Source organism: Corvus cornix, chromosome 2, assembly GCF_000738735.6.
Source record: "Corvus cornix cornix isolate S_Up_H32 chromosome 2, ASM73873v5, whole genome shotgun sequence".
Lineage (NCBI taxonomy): Eukaryota > Metazoa > Chordata > Aves > Passeriformes > Corvidae > Corvus > Corvus cornix.
Window position 1 is genome coordinate 35,270,944 of NC_046333.1, and position 15,643 is coordinate 35,286,586.

At 39.1% G+C, this 15,643-nt stretch overlaps 1 protein-coding gene across 4 annotated transcripts in view; it reads left to right on the forward strand.

Moving 5' to 3' along the window:
- Positions 1–15,643, forward strand: part of TOPBP1 (DNA topoisomerase II binding protein 1) — a 25,993-nt gene continuing 10,350 nt past the window's right edge. The window contains exons 1-19 of one of the 4 annotated variants that reach the window (XM_039549464.1): positions 1–35; positions 326–413; positions 987–1,121; positions 1,672–1,815; positions 2,334–2,515; positions 2,632–2,825; positions 3,643–3,822; positions 4,728–4,897; positions 5,415–5,578; positions 6,554–6,801; positions 7,090–7,409; positions 8,178–8,350; positions 9,386–9,597; positions 10,161–10,441; positions 11,716–11,889; positions 12,841–12,950; positions 14,001–14,124; positions 14,504–14,656; positions 15,144–15,252. In XM_039549464.1, the coding sequence (XP_039405398.1) occupies positions 333–413; positions 987–1,121; positions 1,672–1,815; positions 2,334–2,515; positions 2,632–2,825; positions 3,643–3,822; positions 4,728–4,897; positions 5,415–5,578; positions 6,554–6,801; positions 7,090–7,409; positions 8,178–8,350; positions 9,386–9,597; positions 10,161–10,441; positions 11,716–11,889; positions 12,841–12,950; positions 14,001–14,124; positions 14,504–14,656; positions 15,144–15,252 (3,154 nt within the window). In that variant the 5' untranslated portion in view covers positions 1–35; positions 326–332. The other 3 variants (XM_010398840.4, XR_005601485.1, XM_010398839.4) reach the window with 3 other exon arrangements.

A 15,643-nucleotide genomic window follows, 5' to 3' on the forward strand; every position in this document is an offset into this window, starting at 1 on the left:
CTGCGCAGTGCCAGCGCCGGCGCTTTCCCGCGCGGGTGAGCGGCCGGGCGGGGGCGGCTGCGGTGGGGCCGGGTCTGTGGGGACCGGGAGTGCCGGGCGCCCGCTGCCCAGCGGCCACCCTTCCGTGCGGGCCTTGGGCCCCGTGGGGAAGGGGCCTCCTGGTGGGGCCGGCCTGTCCCCGCCCCTCCGTCCCCGTTTGAAGTCGGCGCCACCGAGGCCGGGTGGGGTGCGTCGGGCCCGTGGCTCGGCGGGAAGAGGGACAGGGCGAGAGGGGTTCCGGGCTGCGGCGGGAATGTCAGGGCGCTCACTGGGTTTTGCTTCTTAGTTAAAGGATGAGAAGTAGTAAGGAGCCGTTTTTTGTGAAGTTCATAAAGTCTTCCGGGAGCTCGGAGTATTTTTCTAAAGCCCTTGAGGTAAGTGGGTTTGGTCACCTATGTGAGCTTGGTGAATTGCCATGTGATTTCTGTGGCTGAGTTAGCTGCATGTGCCATACAATAGGCTAGCTTACATGTGTACACCTGGAAATAAAGCTGTTTCTATAGCTGGGGTGTTTAGTGTGTAAGAGCAATTTTGCTGAAGAACTTACTTAACGAAATAGCTTCAATTTGAAAACCTGGTGACGTGTAGGGAAGGGACATGTAGCCTGGAAGGCCTATGTGGTGGTCACTCATCTAAACACAAACTTTAGAAGGACACTGTGCATCGTTTTACATCTTGGGAGGTTAGTGTGAGCCAAAGGCACCATGTGGCAGGATCAGGTCCTGAAGGCTTCTGTGCTGAATATTTAAGTCAGAATATTGTGAAGACTCAAGGGAATGAGGGGGACACCCATGAGATGTTTTAGCTCTTTCTTCTGCCAGTATCTGTTTGCATGGTAGCTTTGTTGTGACCTGTTTCAAGGATATGCACTTGTGGAGTTTGCACAGGACTGCCTCTATTAATTACTTGCTAATTAGATAAATGTTGTATGCATCATTTACCTGCAGTCTATAAAAGAATTCCAGTCAGAAGAACATCTTCAGATCCTTGAAGAAGAAACAGTACTCAATATAAAAGAAAATGATAAATCACTTTACATTTGTGATCCTTTCCAAGGCGTGGGTTTCAGTCACCTCAAAAAGGTATGTCACCCAGCAACTTACTTTGAGCTCTATTGTTTTCATTTTTAGAAGCACTTGTGTCCACACTTGCATCCTGTATGTTCTCTCCTGCACTGAGTGTAGCAGTAGGAACTTCACTGCATCCTGTATTTAAGGAAGAAGGTGACCAGCAAACCATAATGATTATTTTCAAACATTTGGAAAAATAAATGGTATGGTTGGTGCTGGTTCTGCTGGAGTCCCTAAGATGGTTCTTACACCTTTTATCTCCTGATAAATGTGATTTGGTTTGACTGCCAGGAGTTGTCTAGTGGACAGAGATAGGCTAGCTGGAATTCTTTGACCATAGCCATAGCATTGGCTGATTTACTGAGGCCAGAAAATCTACAGTGATTGTACAGAAAATCCACAGCTGAAAGTGAAAACTGTCAGCTACCTGGAGATGCTAGAGGAGAGGGAGGACAGACCAAGGACCCTGTCTTCCTCAGAACTCAGGGACAAGGAAAGCCTTCCTGATGCCAGTGTACCCACTGCATATTTTCTTTGTGCTTTTCCTGTTATTTTATTGCAGCTTGGCTGTAGGATTGTTGGACCACAGGTAGTCCTGTACTGCATGCAGTCGCAGCGGTGTGTCCCGAGAGCTGAGTATCCCGTGTACAACATGACCATGGCCGACGTCACGGTGTCCTGTACCAGCCTGGAGAAGGATGTGAGGGTAAGGCCTTCCCAGGGATGGATTGTTCAGCTGGTTGTCGTTGACATTTGCTTTGCATGGCTCATTACTAAGGCAGCAGTCAGAGCATAGAAGTCTCCTTGTGCCTGTGTCTAGATCCATCAAGTCTTCTGTAGCTTGTAGACTATGTGTGGTTTGCTCACATATTAATACACCTCAAATATGTTTATATGTGTTTACTTTATATTTATTCCAATATCCTTTTCTCATACTACCTAAAATGTCAACCATCTGCAAAATTTTGCTCATACAGCATAGTAGTGATGTTTTTATTTGGAGTATATTATGTTCTACTTATAGTAAGTGCAAATAAAATGGAAACTACAGTTAGGCTTTTATGGCTTCCATATAGATGTATTTAGTATTTTTGAACAGTTTTTAGGGGAAATCAGGGACAATTGAAATCCACATTTTGGGGGGGTTTTTTAAGGTGAACATGACTGTCATGTAGGTTCTTTTTTTCCCCTGATAATTTTCTATATTTTTTTTTGCCCATCCAGGAAGAAGTTCACAAGTATGTGCAAATGATGGGTGGATGTATATACAGAGACCTCAACATGTCAGTGACTCATCTGATAGCTGGAGAAGTTGGCAGCAAGAAATACTTGGTAGCTGCTTCCCTGAAGAAACCTGTTTTGCTTCCCTCTTGGGTTAAGACATTGTGGGATAAGTCTCAGCAACGGTATGAAAAAAACAAAACTGATTTTGTTTTGGGGACTGGTAAATCTTATGTACCGACTAATTTCTTTTCCTAGTTGAGTTTACTTGGAAAATAACTACTTTATCTCACTCCTGTAGCATAATGAGGTACACTGATGTTAACATGGAGGACTACGCTTGTCCTGTGTTCCTCGGCTGCACGATCTGTGTAACTGGCTTAAGCAGCTCTGACAGGAAAGAAGTCCAGCGCCTCACTGCTGAGCATGGTGGGCAATACACGGGGCAGCTCAAGATGAATGAATGCACTCACCTCATAGTTCAAGAGCCAAAAGGTAAAACTAACAGAGTAAATGCTGTTTGCACTTCTGGAGTTGAAGTAGTGTGAATGTGTGTAAGCACAAGAGCTGGAACTGCCTCTGTGTTTGCTTCGGTGTTGCTCTTACTGCTTCTGTTTAGGGAATCACTGTTGATGGCAAGAGTAACACAGGGTGCCTTTGCTTTGCTCTAAAGACATGAGAAAGAGAGCAAAAGAGGAAAAAAAGCTAGAGGCATAGATGGTATTTAAAGAAGGGAAAAGAGAAAATCCTAGAAGGGGCTAAAGGAAAAAAAATCTTCTTTTGGGAGAGCTGGATAGGACTTAATTTGTACTGTGATTGAAACTGGATTGTGGCTTGATGTTTTTTACCTGATTATTCTTTGTGTCTTCCAAACTCCCTACTAAAATAAAATGAAAGCTCCTTTTCCTTCCTCTTGGGAAGGTGAAAGGATTTTACTTTTATTGTGAGAAGAAAGGAAGGGTTTTCTTTTTTTTCCCCAATTTCTCTCTCTTTGCCTACAGTGAAATATCCTTGGACTTTTTGAATTTTTTTTGTGTGTGCTTGAATGCTTTAAAGCCTTTTTCCCTTTTTTGTTTCTTTAATGCCTCGTCATACCATGAGTTAGCCATCCATGAGATTTTTTTTTACTCTAACTTTATTTAGAGTATAAACAGCATATCAACAGTCCAGTAAAACATAATCTGTCCATTAAAATCAGTTATTTGAATTTATAAATTTCTTAATGTCCAGCCATCTTCCAGCAATCACTGTTTAATGCTTTAGTCTTTTAATGATTGTGATTTTTTTTTTAAATTTTGTTTACATCTGGAAGGTCAAAAGTATGAATGTGCCAGAAAGTGGAATGTGCACTGTGTGTCTGTGCAGTGGTTTTCTGACAGCATCAAGAAAGGCTTCTGTCAGGATGAGACAATGTATAGAATAGAGGCTGGATCAAAACTGCATAATGCACCCAGTACATCAACACCTACAAATGACACCAGCAAGCCTCATAGTAAGTAAGATATTTTAAAATGTGTTCAAATAAGATAGGAAATACTTGTATTAAGGAGGAAGAACTGTTTTGAGATGAGTAAGGTACTTGCTTTTACAGCAGTGGTTTGACAGTTTGGGTTCTAGATTCAGCTTAAGCATAAAACACAACAGATTGCTTTTATGCACATTGAGTATTCCAACATGTGTAGACTTGAAACATGTGGATGATTGTTACAAAAGTAAACTTGAATCAGGTGTATGATTTTCTGCTTGAGAGCCAGTGGTGTATATCTAGAAAAGCACAATAGTTTATACGTTTGTAGTTTAAAACAAGTGTCTGTAATGAATTTAAGCTTATAGCAGTCTTGGGGGGTGGGGGGAAAAATACTGATTTTGAAGTTTTTAATAATATTTTTCTATTTTTTTCATTATACACTTGGTTTTACTTACTCCATGATAGTAACAGAAAAGAAAAGTATTTTGTAAGCCCGCATGGTGGCATGAAAGATAAACAGCTTTAGTGTGTGTACTTGGTACTGATTCCTACTTCTTTTAAGTTACAGAGTTTTGCATTGATTTCTCTACTACAGAGAATCTTTTTTAATTTTAAAAGTGTTTCTAATAGGTGGCCACAAAACTAGAATAAAAGCTGTGAAAGCAAGTCTCATTGGCTGCTGTCATTGGTGTCATCCTTTAGGGAATAAGCAGGAGGGGTATAAGCACTTTTTCGAGTAAGACCATGCTCAATCTGTGTGTGAAGAAAACAAAGGTTTTACTTACCTAGTATTTTTCATACTTCAGACTTTACATTTTTTTACAGCACCACAAAATCATAAGTGGTAGGTTTGTATTTTCTTTAATGAAGCAGCAGAGAGAGCTGAGCCAAGTCTAATGCCTCTTTTTTATTTTTAACTTTATTTAAAGATCATACCCTTTCGGACGTCAGCCACATTTCCAATATCAATTTAAGCGGTGTTAATGAAACTGCATGTAGTTCAGCTATGAGCAGCAGACTGGATCCTCTTCCTGATGAGCTGGAAAACTTGGACATAAGTTCTTTTCAAGCCCCTGAAGATTTGTTAGATGGGTGTCGAGTATGTTTAACAATGTATACTTTGAAATGTTCCATTTTAACAAGTGAAAGCAACTATGTTGAAACACTGGCACTTTCTGCTTGAGTAAATTGTTTCCGTGGTCAACAACGAATATTAGATATCTCCACATGCTGTAGCTTGTGTGTGTCTATGTGTGTGTGTATAACTGTATTAAATATGTAGTAGAAATATAAAATTTTATATTCATAGGCATCTGTATTCAAACACTAGAGTGAATGGGTTCTAGAATTAGTGTGTGGGTTTATTTGGGGGGTTTTTTTGTTTATGCGATTTTGGGGGTTCACTCCTTTAGTAAACATTGAAGCTATGCTAGATTAATTTGCAAAGATAAATTAATCCATTTATAAATGCTTAACTTTTTTGCTTCTTCTCAAGCTGCAGCACTACTCTCTGTGTTCTGCAGCAGTTGAAACAAATTATATGAAAACATTCTATTTTTTTAAATTTTTTTTTTTACATTTTTGCGGCTTTGTGTGTTACTCTGTTCTCTTCGTAGATCTATCTCTGTGGCTTCAGTGGCAGGAAGTTGGACAAGATGAGAAGGCTTATTAATTGTGGTGGTGGTGTTCGATTTAATCAACTTAATGAAGATGTTACTCATGTCATTCTGGGGGAAAATAATGATGAGCTGAAACACTTTTTGGACAAAACGGCTCACAGGTTGTGATAACTATATTGCTTAAGGTCTAGTTACACCTTGTTTTCTTTCTGCCACCACCTTTGGGGTCCCCAGCACAGAAAATATATCAACCTGTTGGAGTGAGTTCAGGGGAGGGCCACCAAGATGGTCAAAGGGATGGAGCACCTCTCCTACGAGGAAAGGCTGAGAGGATTAGGTTGAGAAGGCTTTGGGGTGACCAAATTGTGGCCATCCAGTACCTGAAGGGAGCCTACAAGAGAAGTGGATAAGGACTTTTGGCAAGGACATATAGAGACAGGGCAAGGAGGAATAGCCTTAAACTGAAAGAGCAGAGGTCTAGATTGGATATTAGAAAGAAATTCTTTGCTGTGAGGGTGGTGAGGCTTCTCTGGTTGTCCAGAGAAGCTGTCGTGCCCCATCCTTGTAAGTGTTCAAGGCCAGGTTGGATGGAGCTTAGAGCAACCTGGTCTAGTGGCAGGTGTCCCCTGTTCATGGCAGAGGGGTTGGAACTAGATCATCTTTAAGTTTCCTTCCAAACTACTGTATGATTCTTTGGAATCACATATTGATATTGATTCCAGTTCTTGAGTTAAATGAGAAGACTTAAAGCTAGTGGTCATATGTATATCCTCGTGTGCTTTCCAGTACTGTCTTTGGGTAGCTACGAGTGACCTCAGTGAGTAGAAAAGCAAGTGTTCTTATTGGTGAAAAGAGGTGTTAACATATATTTGTTAGTACATTGAGGAGGAAGAACTTGGCAATGCAGCAGTGGCAGATGTAATTTATGTTATAGAAAATAATTATGAAATACTCTGTTCTCGGACTGAAAGAATTAAAAAGTCTCTTAAGGGTTGTAAATTGCCCAAAGCTTGCTCAGTATTAGTGTTACAGACTTTGTGCATGTGTGTGTATATACTGGTATTTTTGGAGGAGGAAAGAAGATTCACAGGTCTGAAACCTGCTGTAACTTGTTTCTATAACATTTTATTTTATAGGCCTCATATAGTGACAGCAAAATGGTTGCTGGAGTCATTTGGTAAAGGTTGTCTCTGTCCAGTGGAGCACTATATCCCTCTAAACTACCAGCTGTTAGAGAATCCAATTTTGGAACAACCTGGAATGAAGTCAATTTTTCCCAAAAAAACCAGTCTCTTGAAGAAAGATGCTGTGAACATGGTAAAGCACCAGAAAGCTGCTGAAGATGACTTCCTCTCTCAATATGTAAATAACTATCCTACACTAGGTATGTTCTAGGCTCAGCATACTGTAGAAAGTTTAACTGCTCATAATTAGCATTTGAGCTTGCAGAATTTGCTTATTAAAAATTTACCTGTATCTAGTATGTTAACTTCTACTTTGTGTTTTAGAATTCAAATTTAAATAGGCCTATATAGAACCGTTTTGAACTAAAACCTGGCTGAAAACAGCACAATACTGTGATTTCTTCATGAAACTGTTTTGAGTTGTCGTTGATGTTCTTGTCAAACAATTATTACGCTTGTTTCTTTTTTATTTTTCTTTACCGTTTCAGATGAAGTTGAAAAACTAACATCCAGAACCTTCAGTGATGTTACTAACTTGACTGCTCAAGGAGAGAATCAGCCTTCTGTCTGTAATGGGTCTTTGGCAGAGTCTTCTGCACTGGCTGAAGGAGGCTTATTTTTCAGAAAGAGATTTCTTCTTCTGGGTTTTGATGAAGAGGATGAGTCCTGCATTGCAGATATTATAAAGGACAATGCCGGGGAAGTTCTGCCACTGCAAAGCAGAACCATTGCAGACTATGCTGTGGTACCTTTATTAGGGTGCACAGTGAAGGCAACTGTTGGTGACGTTGTCACAAATACATGGCTGGTAAGGGAGTTACACTTTTTCAATTCCCAAATAAAAAGTATCTGTATTAGAAATTTGTCTTGTCAGAATGCAGTTATTGATGGCTTAAATATAAGGAAGATACTGAGATATTAGCCTCATTTCATTTGAGATGTACTGAACGAAAGCCTGCATTAAAAGCCTCTGCAACTTTAGGATGTCCTATCTGTTTCACTTCATTTTCTACAGGATTTTTGAGTAGGACTTCATTGTCATGACCCAGGCTTATATGAGGTCTGACAGCATTGTTTCTAAATGATGAACTCTAGAAGGAGCTAGTTGACTAACAATGATTTAATTTGATATTTTCGTTTCTTTCATGCTTTTTATAGCTTTTTTTAAATTTGTGGCAGAAGAGCAAGTCACCTTTATAGCTTAAAAGTCAAAGAATACCAAGGATATTTGTCAAGAGCAGGCACATGATATAGACTACCAGCTGTTAGTAACTTTCAGTATTCAGTAACTCCCTGTGAAGTAAATCTATACAGATCCTCAGATCATGCACTGAACTGGAAACCTCCAGTTTTATGGGAATCTCTGGGGTTGGAACTTCAGTAACAGAAAAGTTCTGAATAATGCCTCATTATGTCAAACTTGACAAAACTGACGTGGTCTAAAAAAGAATTTGTCTGATCCAATGGGGAACAATTTGTCTCAGGTGTAATGATGGAAGCAGGATTGCTCATTGTTGAGTTCATAAATGCTGTTGTAGCCTTGATTTACGTTTTTCTCTCTTTCATCTTCTTGAAGATAACATGCGTGGAACAGCAAGTCCTTTTAGACATCCGATCCAATCCTCTCTTCACACCAGTCCTGGTAATGGAAGGAGCTACCCCTCTGGAAGATTGTGTTCTTTCTTTTAGCCAGTTCATCGGTGCCGAGAGAGACTCCCTTGTTTATCTGGCAGGAGTGCTGGGAGCCAGGTATATCTCCTGTTACTGTTTCTTCCTGTTCTTAAAGAGCCAATGTGCTGCTATTATGCATTTCATTTCTTTTGTACAATATTGGAGTTAAAGCTCTTTTGAATTCCATTCATTTACAAAACCTGGTGCTGAAATGAGACATCATTATATAGTTCTTCTATTTTCCTCTCCTTTAAGGAAATATAATCAGTACTCACACAGTCTGATTTCTACCAGAATATGCTCAGTCTCTTATTTTCCAATAACTGAGTCTCAGCAACTTTTTATTCTGCTCTTGAATCAATCAATGAAAGTCAGGTTTTCTGGTGTGGCCTCCAAGATGCCCTTTGATTATCTAGGGAAGGACCACTGTTCTTCTTCAGTACCATCTGGCTCAGCCTCGTAACCATGGTGAACCCCATTCACCATCCCAGCTCCTTAGAAATGGTGCCCTATTTACTTAGAGTTCATCAAGATCTTTGAAAAACTTTAAGAAAAATGCATTTAGTCACGACATGGCAAAATTGTCTAGCTTGGAGTATCATTTGATCTGGTTTGTAGCCTATCTGGACTAAATTCTTGGTGAGTTCTCAGTCCTGCCATCTTTTTGCAACACTGTGTCCTTGATAGTAAGAGAAAAACCGTAATATAAAAAAACCTGTTGTTCATTTGGAAATGATGCTTGACTCCGGAAGGGAAGCAAGCCTGTTCCATTCATCTTGCTGAAGAATGTTAGGCCCAGTGTATGATTTGAAAATGGGATATGTAAAGATTGCTGGAGTATAAGAAATATTGTTTTCAGTGCTGGTAGAAGCAAAGCATTACTGTGTAACTTGTTTTTGTTGTTGTTTTGGGGTTTCTTTGGGGGAGGTGGGGTTTCTTTGGTTTTTTTTTTTCTTTTCTGTAGGTTAGGCTGTAAAGTGCTAAATGGGTGGCCTTAGGTATCAATTCTATTGCTTCTTTTTCTGTTGCAAGAATACATTTTATAATTGTATAAATGTACCCTAGAATAATGTTGTTTATGACTAAACGAGTGTTTTATCAATCTAATTGCAGAGTCCAAGAATTCTTTGTGCGGAAAGCCAGCGCAAAAAAAGGAATGTTTGCCAGCACCCATCTTGTGGTGAGAGAACCGAACGGCTCCAAGTATGAAGCTGCAAAGAAGTGGAATTTGCCAGCAGTCACTGTAGCTTGGCTTTTGCAGTCTGCAAGGACAGGAAAGAGAGCAGATGAAAGCAAGTTCTTGGTTGAAAATGTAGAGGCTGAAGGTTGGTTCTTAGCAAGTTTAGGAATATGATTGTGTCATTGTAGTGTTTGTTCATGATAAAGAAAGCAGGTATGATGAGATTTTTTTCCTAACACCTTCAAAGTATTAGAGCTAAAGGATATTTTTCCAAATATTAACATAGAATTGTAGATTGGTTTAATTTGAAGGGACCTTAAAGATCCTTGCCCATGGACCAAGACACCTTCCATTAGACCAGGTTGCATGTGCAACCGTATTTTTTCCTGGTGTTGAGTTGTGATTACAGAAGTGATACCATGTGTTTGCTGTAAATCTGGTGAAGCCAGTGGGGTCTTGTGGTTATCAGTCAGTTGGATTCAAGCTCAGTGTCTCAGCTTTGTCCTTTTTGGCACATATGCTGCTCTGTAGCTTGCATGGGAATTAATGACAGATCCACGTTAGGACTTCAGACTTGTTAGTCTGCAATGATTTGATGCCCCTCTGTTCAGTTCTTCATGGTTGTTGTTTAAATAAGAGTATGTGGGGTCTGTGTTCAAAAGAACAGTGTGCTTCCTTAAGTTTTCTTTGTTTCTTTTAAAAATACAGGGAGTTTCATTACCCAGCTTAGCAAAACACCAGCAACTGTTAAATCTCCCGATTCAGAACCTACTCATCTCCTTGAAGCTGGAAAAAAAGGAGCTGTGACCCCCCTTGATATCAACAGGTTCCAGAGTAAAGCTTTCCAAGCTGTAATCTCTCATCATACTGGGAAGACAACCCCTGTTGCACAAGGGGGACCGCTCCAGAAAGAGCCATCTTTACATCTTGATACACCATCAAAGTTTCTTTCCAAAGACAAGTTGTTCAAGCCTTCTTTTGATGTAAAGGTGATTACTGCAAAGCTTTTAGTCTGTGTGGCCACTACTGTTTAAGATGTGCATAAACTTAAAAGCAGCACAGAAACCTGTGTTTTTACCCATTTTTATGCTGTTCATATACAGACTTTCCCTTTTGAATAAAGCCAGGAAAACTGGCTCCTTTATTTATATAGTTTACTTAATGACCTGTGGACTAAATTTATTGACTAGAAAGTGCTGTAATGTCCTTAACAAAGCTTCTTTGTGCTTATTGCATCATATGCTTGTGTGTCCTACACCTCAGACAGCATCCAGTCGGTGTTCTTTGCACCTAAAGACTGATAATAACAAGACACCTTAAAATTGCTCCAGGTATTTGGAAACAAGTGTTTGCATTTTCTGATGAAATGCTGCTTTGATGACATGTTCTAATGTAATAGCTTTAGAGCAGTTACAAAGCTATTGTTGCAAGCTGAAAAATGTGTTGGGGTTTTGGGTTCAGTGTCTTATTCTGAAGGCCACAAAAGGCTGGAGAAACCAGCAAAAAACCCCCCCTGACACTTAAAGAGTATCTGTACTGGAAGAGCTCTTGAATGTCTCAGGTGTGCTTTGGTAGGCTTTGGGTTAGTTTTTAATTTTCAAGGCCTTAACTGAAAGGTCAATGCATTGAATTCCTGCAGTGTTAGGTGTTTTGGGGCGTTGCTTGTGGGTTGTCTGTTCTGTTGTGGGGGGTTTTCTGTTTATTAATCCCTTTGCCCACAATAGGACAAAACGTGTTGCAAATGTAGAAGAAGCCAATGTTCTCTTTAGATAGTTCTGATTCATGAGGAAAAAGCTCTGATGATTTTCAAAAGCAATATATTCTAGACCAAAATTTCTCTTTTTGTATAAAAAAGGACAGTGTGAAATGGTATTTTAAAGGTGCAGATAGAATCACATACTCGTGCATCTCCTGTGGGGCAAGGTGTAAGTACAATGAAAGTAATTGGTTGGGGTTAGGAATACCTGTGTTTGGTCACTGGCTTTTCCACTGAGGGCAATTCTCAGTGATGGCAGTGAACAGAGAGAATCTCGTCAGAGAATCTCTTGTCTTCTTTTTTTGCTTAAACAGACTCCAAGATTAGGTTTGTCTTGTACAGCTTTTGTGCAGTGGTATTACAGTTGCACTTGGTAGCTGCTCCTGTAGTTTGCTGTCCTGGTTTAGGAGTATGAACTCTTACTGTATTTGTAAAACTAAGCACTTGAGTGAGAATTTTGTGAGGTGTTCATGAAAGCCAGTCAGTTTCTTCTTTCTTTTTTGGTAGGATGCTCTGGAAGCTTTGGAAACTCCTAGAGGTCCTGAACAAAAAACCAGGAAACTGAGTACGCCTCTCTCTGAAGTCATCGGCAGAAACTTGAAACTGGCTCTGGCAAGCAGCACAGCACAGGCAGCAGCTCTTTCTGCCAGCCCTCAATTGGCTGCTGCACAGCCAGAAGTGGTAGGAAATTTGGGGGTTTAGTTGCTGGAGCATAGGTTTGATTAGGAAAAAGCTTTATCTTTTGTGATGTAAGTTACAAAGGAATTTGTGAATTGTTATTTGTGATCTGTTTGAATACAAATTCATGTGATTATGTGTTCTTCAATGACAGTTAAAGGAAGGTAATATAGAAGAATTTCCTCATGGAAGGCAAAGAATTTTAAAACCTTTTTCTACTGTCTGTACTACAGTCTTGAAGAATAAGCAGTTGCTAAGTAACATGGCATATAAACATGTACCAATTTAGATTTTGTAGTGTTGGGGTGAGATACCACACTTAAGAAATTCTCAGGTTCCAGCTGAACAGGGTTAGATATTTTGTCTTGGACTACAGTTTGGAGTTCTTTATTAATGCATGTGTCTTCTTTTCATGCCTTCCTCTCGAAGGTGCTGCTCTGGTGCTTAATAGGAGAAAAAAAATGAGAGAAAACAAAAGGGTGTAGGAGGAAAGGGAGCATTTATGCATTGCTTGCTATGTTAGTGCACTGTTTACTTTTGAGGAGGGTCAAGAAAGCTAATGAGCTCTGGAAAGGGAAGGCTACTACTTCTTATTTTGTAGCTCCTTAGTCTTACTTGTCTCACTCCTCTACAGTGAAATACTTCAGTAGTGTCAGGTTTGATAATTCCCTAATTTCAGTGTTCAGCCTGTGATGAAAGGAGCAGACTCTGTTCTAGGGAGACTGGTTGAGAATGAATCTTTTGTCTTGACATTCCTAGTGCATGGTATGTTAATAATGCTGGATTTTGAGCATGAGTAGGGGAGCATCAGAAATAGAGGGAGTGTGTTTATCTTACCTTTCTTGTCACTGTGTATTTTACTACATGCTTCACTAAATATTAAAATATTTTTGTTATTGATACAGAAGCCTTCCAGTCATGACTCTCCTGTTTTTATCCCTGCTGCTTGACCAGGAAGAAGAGCCCAAGCCTCTAGCTGATGCTGTTATATATGTTAGTAAAAAACTTAGTAAGAGGCAAAGGGAGCTGAATGCAGTAGCAGCTTCTCTTGGAGCAGACTACAGGTACCAGCCAATACAAATGGCTTCAAATAACTACAAGTCTTTGCATCCTAATACGCCTTTTGCTATCGCTAAACATTAGATTGCACCATCTTAAACAGCAGTCATGCACTCGTGATGTGGAACGAGGCCATCTTTCCCTGCCACGTCCCCAGTCCCTGTATTCTTCATAATGTTTGTCCAGAAGTCTTCTTGAACTGCAGTTTGTTTTTTGGGTTTTTTTTTCCTTTGTTTTGAAGAAGTTTAGATTTTGGATGGTTTAACATTTGCTTTATATTTTACATTTTGAATCTGATGTGAATTTGTGTGTGTTTCTCTCTGTCTCAAAACAAATTATTTTCTAGATTTGAAGCATCTCAAGTCAGTGAGATGTCAGTGTTCTTAGAAAAGCTTAGGAAAAATAGGTTGTCATGAAGGGAAACTACCAACTAACATTTGTGATTTAGTCAGATTTCTGCTTCCACTAAATCTGATTTATGTGTTTTGTTACTGACTTATATAAGTATTATTATTCATGGTGTGAAGGAAGTTGCCCTTATGTTTGATAGTAGCTTAGAAATGCTGAAGATACTTGGATTAGATAGCAAGTACTTGTTTTTATCAGTTTAAAAACTAACAGTCCTCATTTTGTTTATTTTGAGCTTCAAGGATCAGTATTTCACTTGCAGCTCAATATGACAACAAAAGAAAAAGCTCTTATCTGGGATCACACATTCTTTTCAGAAACTGATTTAAAATTCCACTCACTTAAATAAAAACAAAACAAATCCTGAGGCAAAACCCCTCCTTTCCATATGTTTCCATATGTTTATCCTATTTAGTTTATTTTCCTCAGGAATGCTTTCAAAGCAGTTTGAAATTGTTCTATCATGAAACTGAATGCTGTCTTTTCTGGCAAAGAACCCACTTTCTTTTCTCATTGTTTATTGAGGCATAACAAAATAGGCAAAACTACTTTAACTTGAATAAGAGACAGGACAATTTTTGAGCTGGATTTATGATACTTTTTGATAGAAATTTCATCTTCAAGTTGTATTTTGTTCTCTTTTCCAGATGGTGCTTTGATGAAACAGTAACACACTTCATCTATAAGGGAGGACAGAATGATAACAATAAAGAGTACAAATCTGTTAAAGAACGGGGTATACATATTGTTTCAGAGCACTGGCTTTTAGAGGTATGAAGCTTGTTTTGTTCTCTATTTAAAAGTAAAGGGAAATAGACGCTTAAAACCACTTCTATGACAGTGGATTATCTGTATGCATTTATACTAAACATATATGAGGAATAATGTTTTGCATCCCACTTTGAATTAATAAATTGAGTGATCTCTTTTCACTGATATACATTTACCTTTTTTTCCAGGAGGAGAAATGAATTTTCTTCCACTGAACGCTTCTGCTACTTTTTTCCCAGAATGGCAACCACCTTTTTCCCCTTGTGCGAAGTACTTTTTTTGACAGTGTTTCTGTTGTACTTTTCCTATATTTAGGTGTGAAACTTCTTTTATCTCAATCACTCCCTCATCTTCCTCTTATTAACTGATGTTCCTACAGAGTGCCCGAGAATATAAACGGCTTCCTGAATCTCTCTTTCCTCACACTTACAATCCCAAAATGAGCTTGGACATCAGTGCAGTGCAAGACATCAGGTTCTCCTCCTGCTCCAGTAAACCTCTTTCAACTGGAAAACCAGCAGAGGAAAATGAGGTATGATGTGTGATAGGAATGTGTGTTCCATGGGGTGATTTGGATTCAGCTAGTAGTTATATTGACGTATTAATAAAAACATTAATACTTATTCAGTAATGAATAAGTACTGAATCAGGCTTAGCTAGTGATTAATAGCAGCTATTGCAGATGTTCCTTAAGGTTTTTCTGCATTTGTAATATTCATCTTCTAGGGCGATGGAGGAAAACACAGGCATTTCAGGATTTGCTTTCCAAATTTGAAAAGATAGATGTCTTTTCTTTTAGGTAATGAGAGCCAAGGTGTGAACTTGCTTTAATAGACATTAAGCCTGCAGACTAGGAGTTGTCACCCATGTTACTGTTCTACTGTCATTGCAGTAGCAGAAAGGTTAGATTTACTCTAAGGCAAGAATAATAATCTTCAGAATTTATACAAGTGTCAGACATGGTTAAAAAGAATAAAAGAATGTTTTTTGTGGAATCTACTTGTCTTCATTGGTTTTAGATTATTCCAGTGGATGAAGATGATGCTGATGATGATGTAACTACTGACCAGATAAAGGAAATGGTTGCTATAGGGGAAGAACAAGCTGTAGCAAGTGAATCCAAAGGAGGTAAATGTAAATCACTGTTTTCATATTATTTATGGAATATCAAACTATCAATATGAGTCTTTGCAGTTCCAGGTGCTGAATGTTAAGATCGGGAAACTTTAGGTAGCATATTTATATACTGGTCAAGTACAGCTAGCTTTTATTGCTGCTGGATGCCAGGAAAGGGTTTTCCTCTCTATTTTAAAGATCTTGACAGCCCACAAGAAAATCATGATCATTCACTGGAGGATACTTAATTGCCATTTCTTTGTTTTTAAAACACTGAAGTTTGTCCTTAATGTGACAGATTGTTGTTTTGGAGTATAAGTTATGTAAATAAATGTGTTATGGAAGAGTTGTGGATCTAAGTTAGATTGTGTGAGGAAATTCAGAAGTGAGCCAAATGGAGATT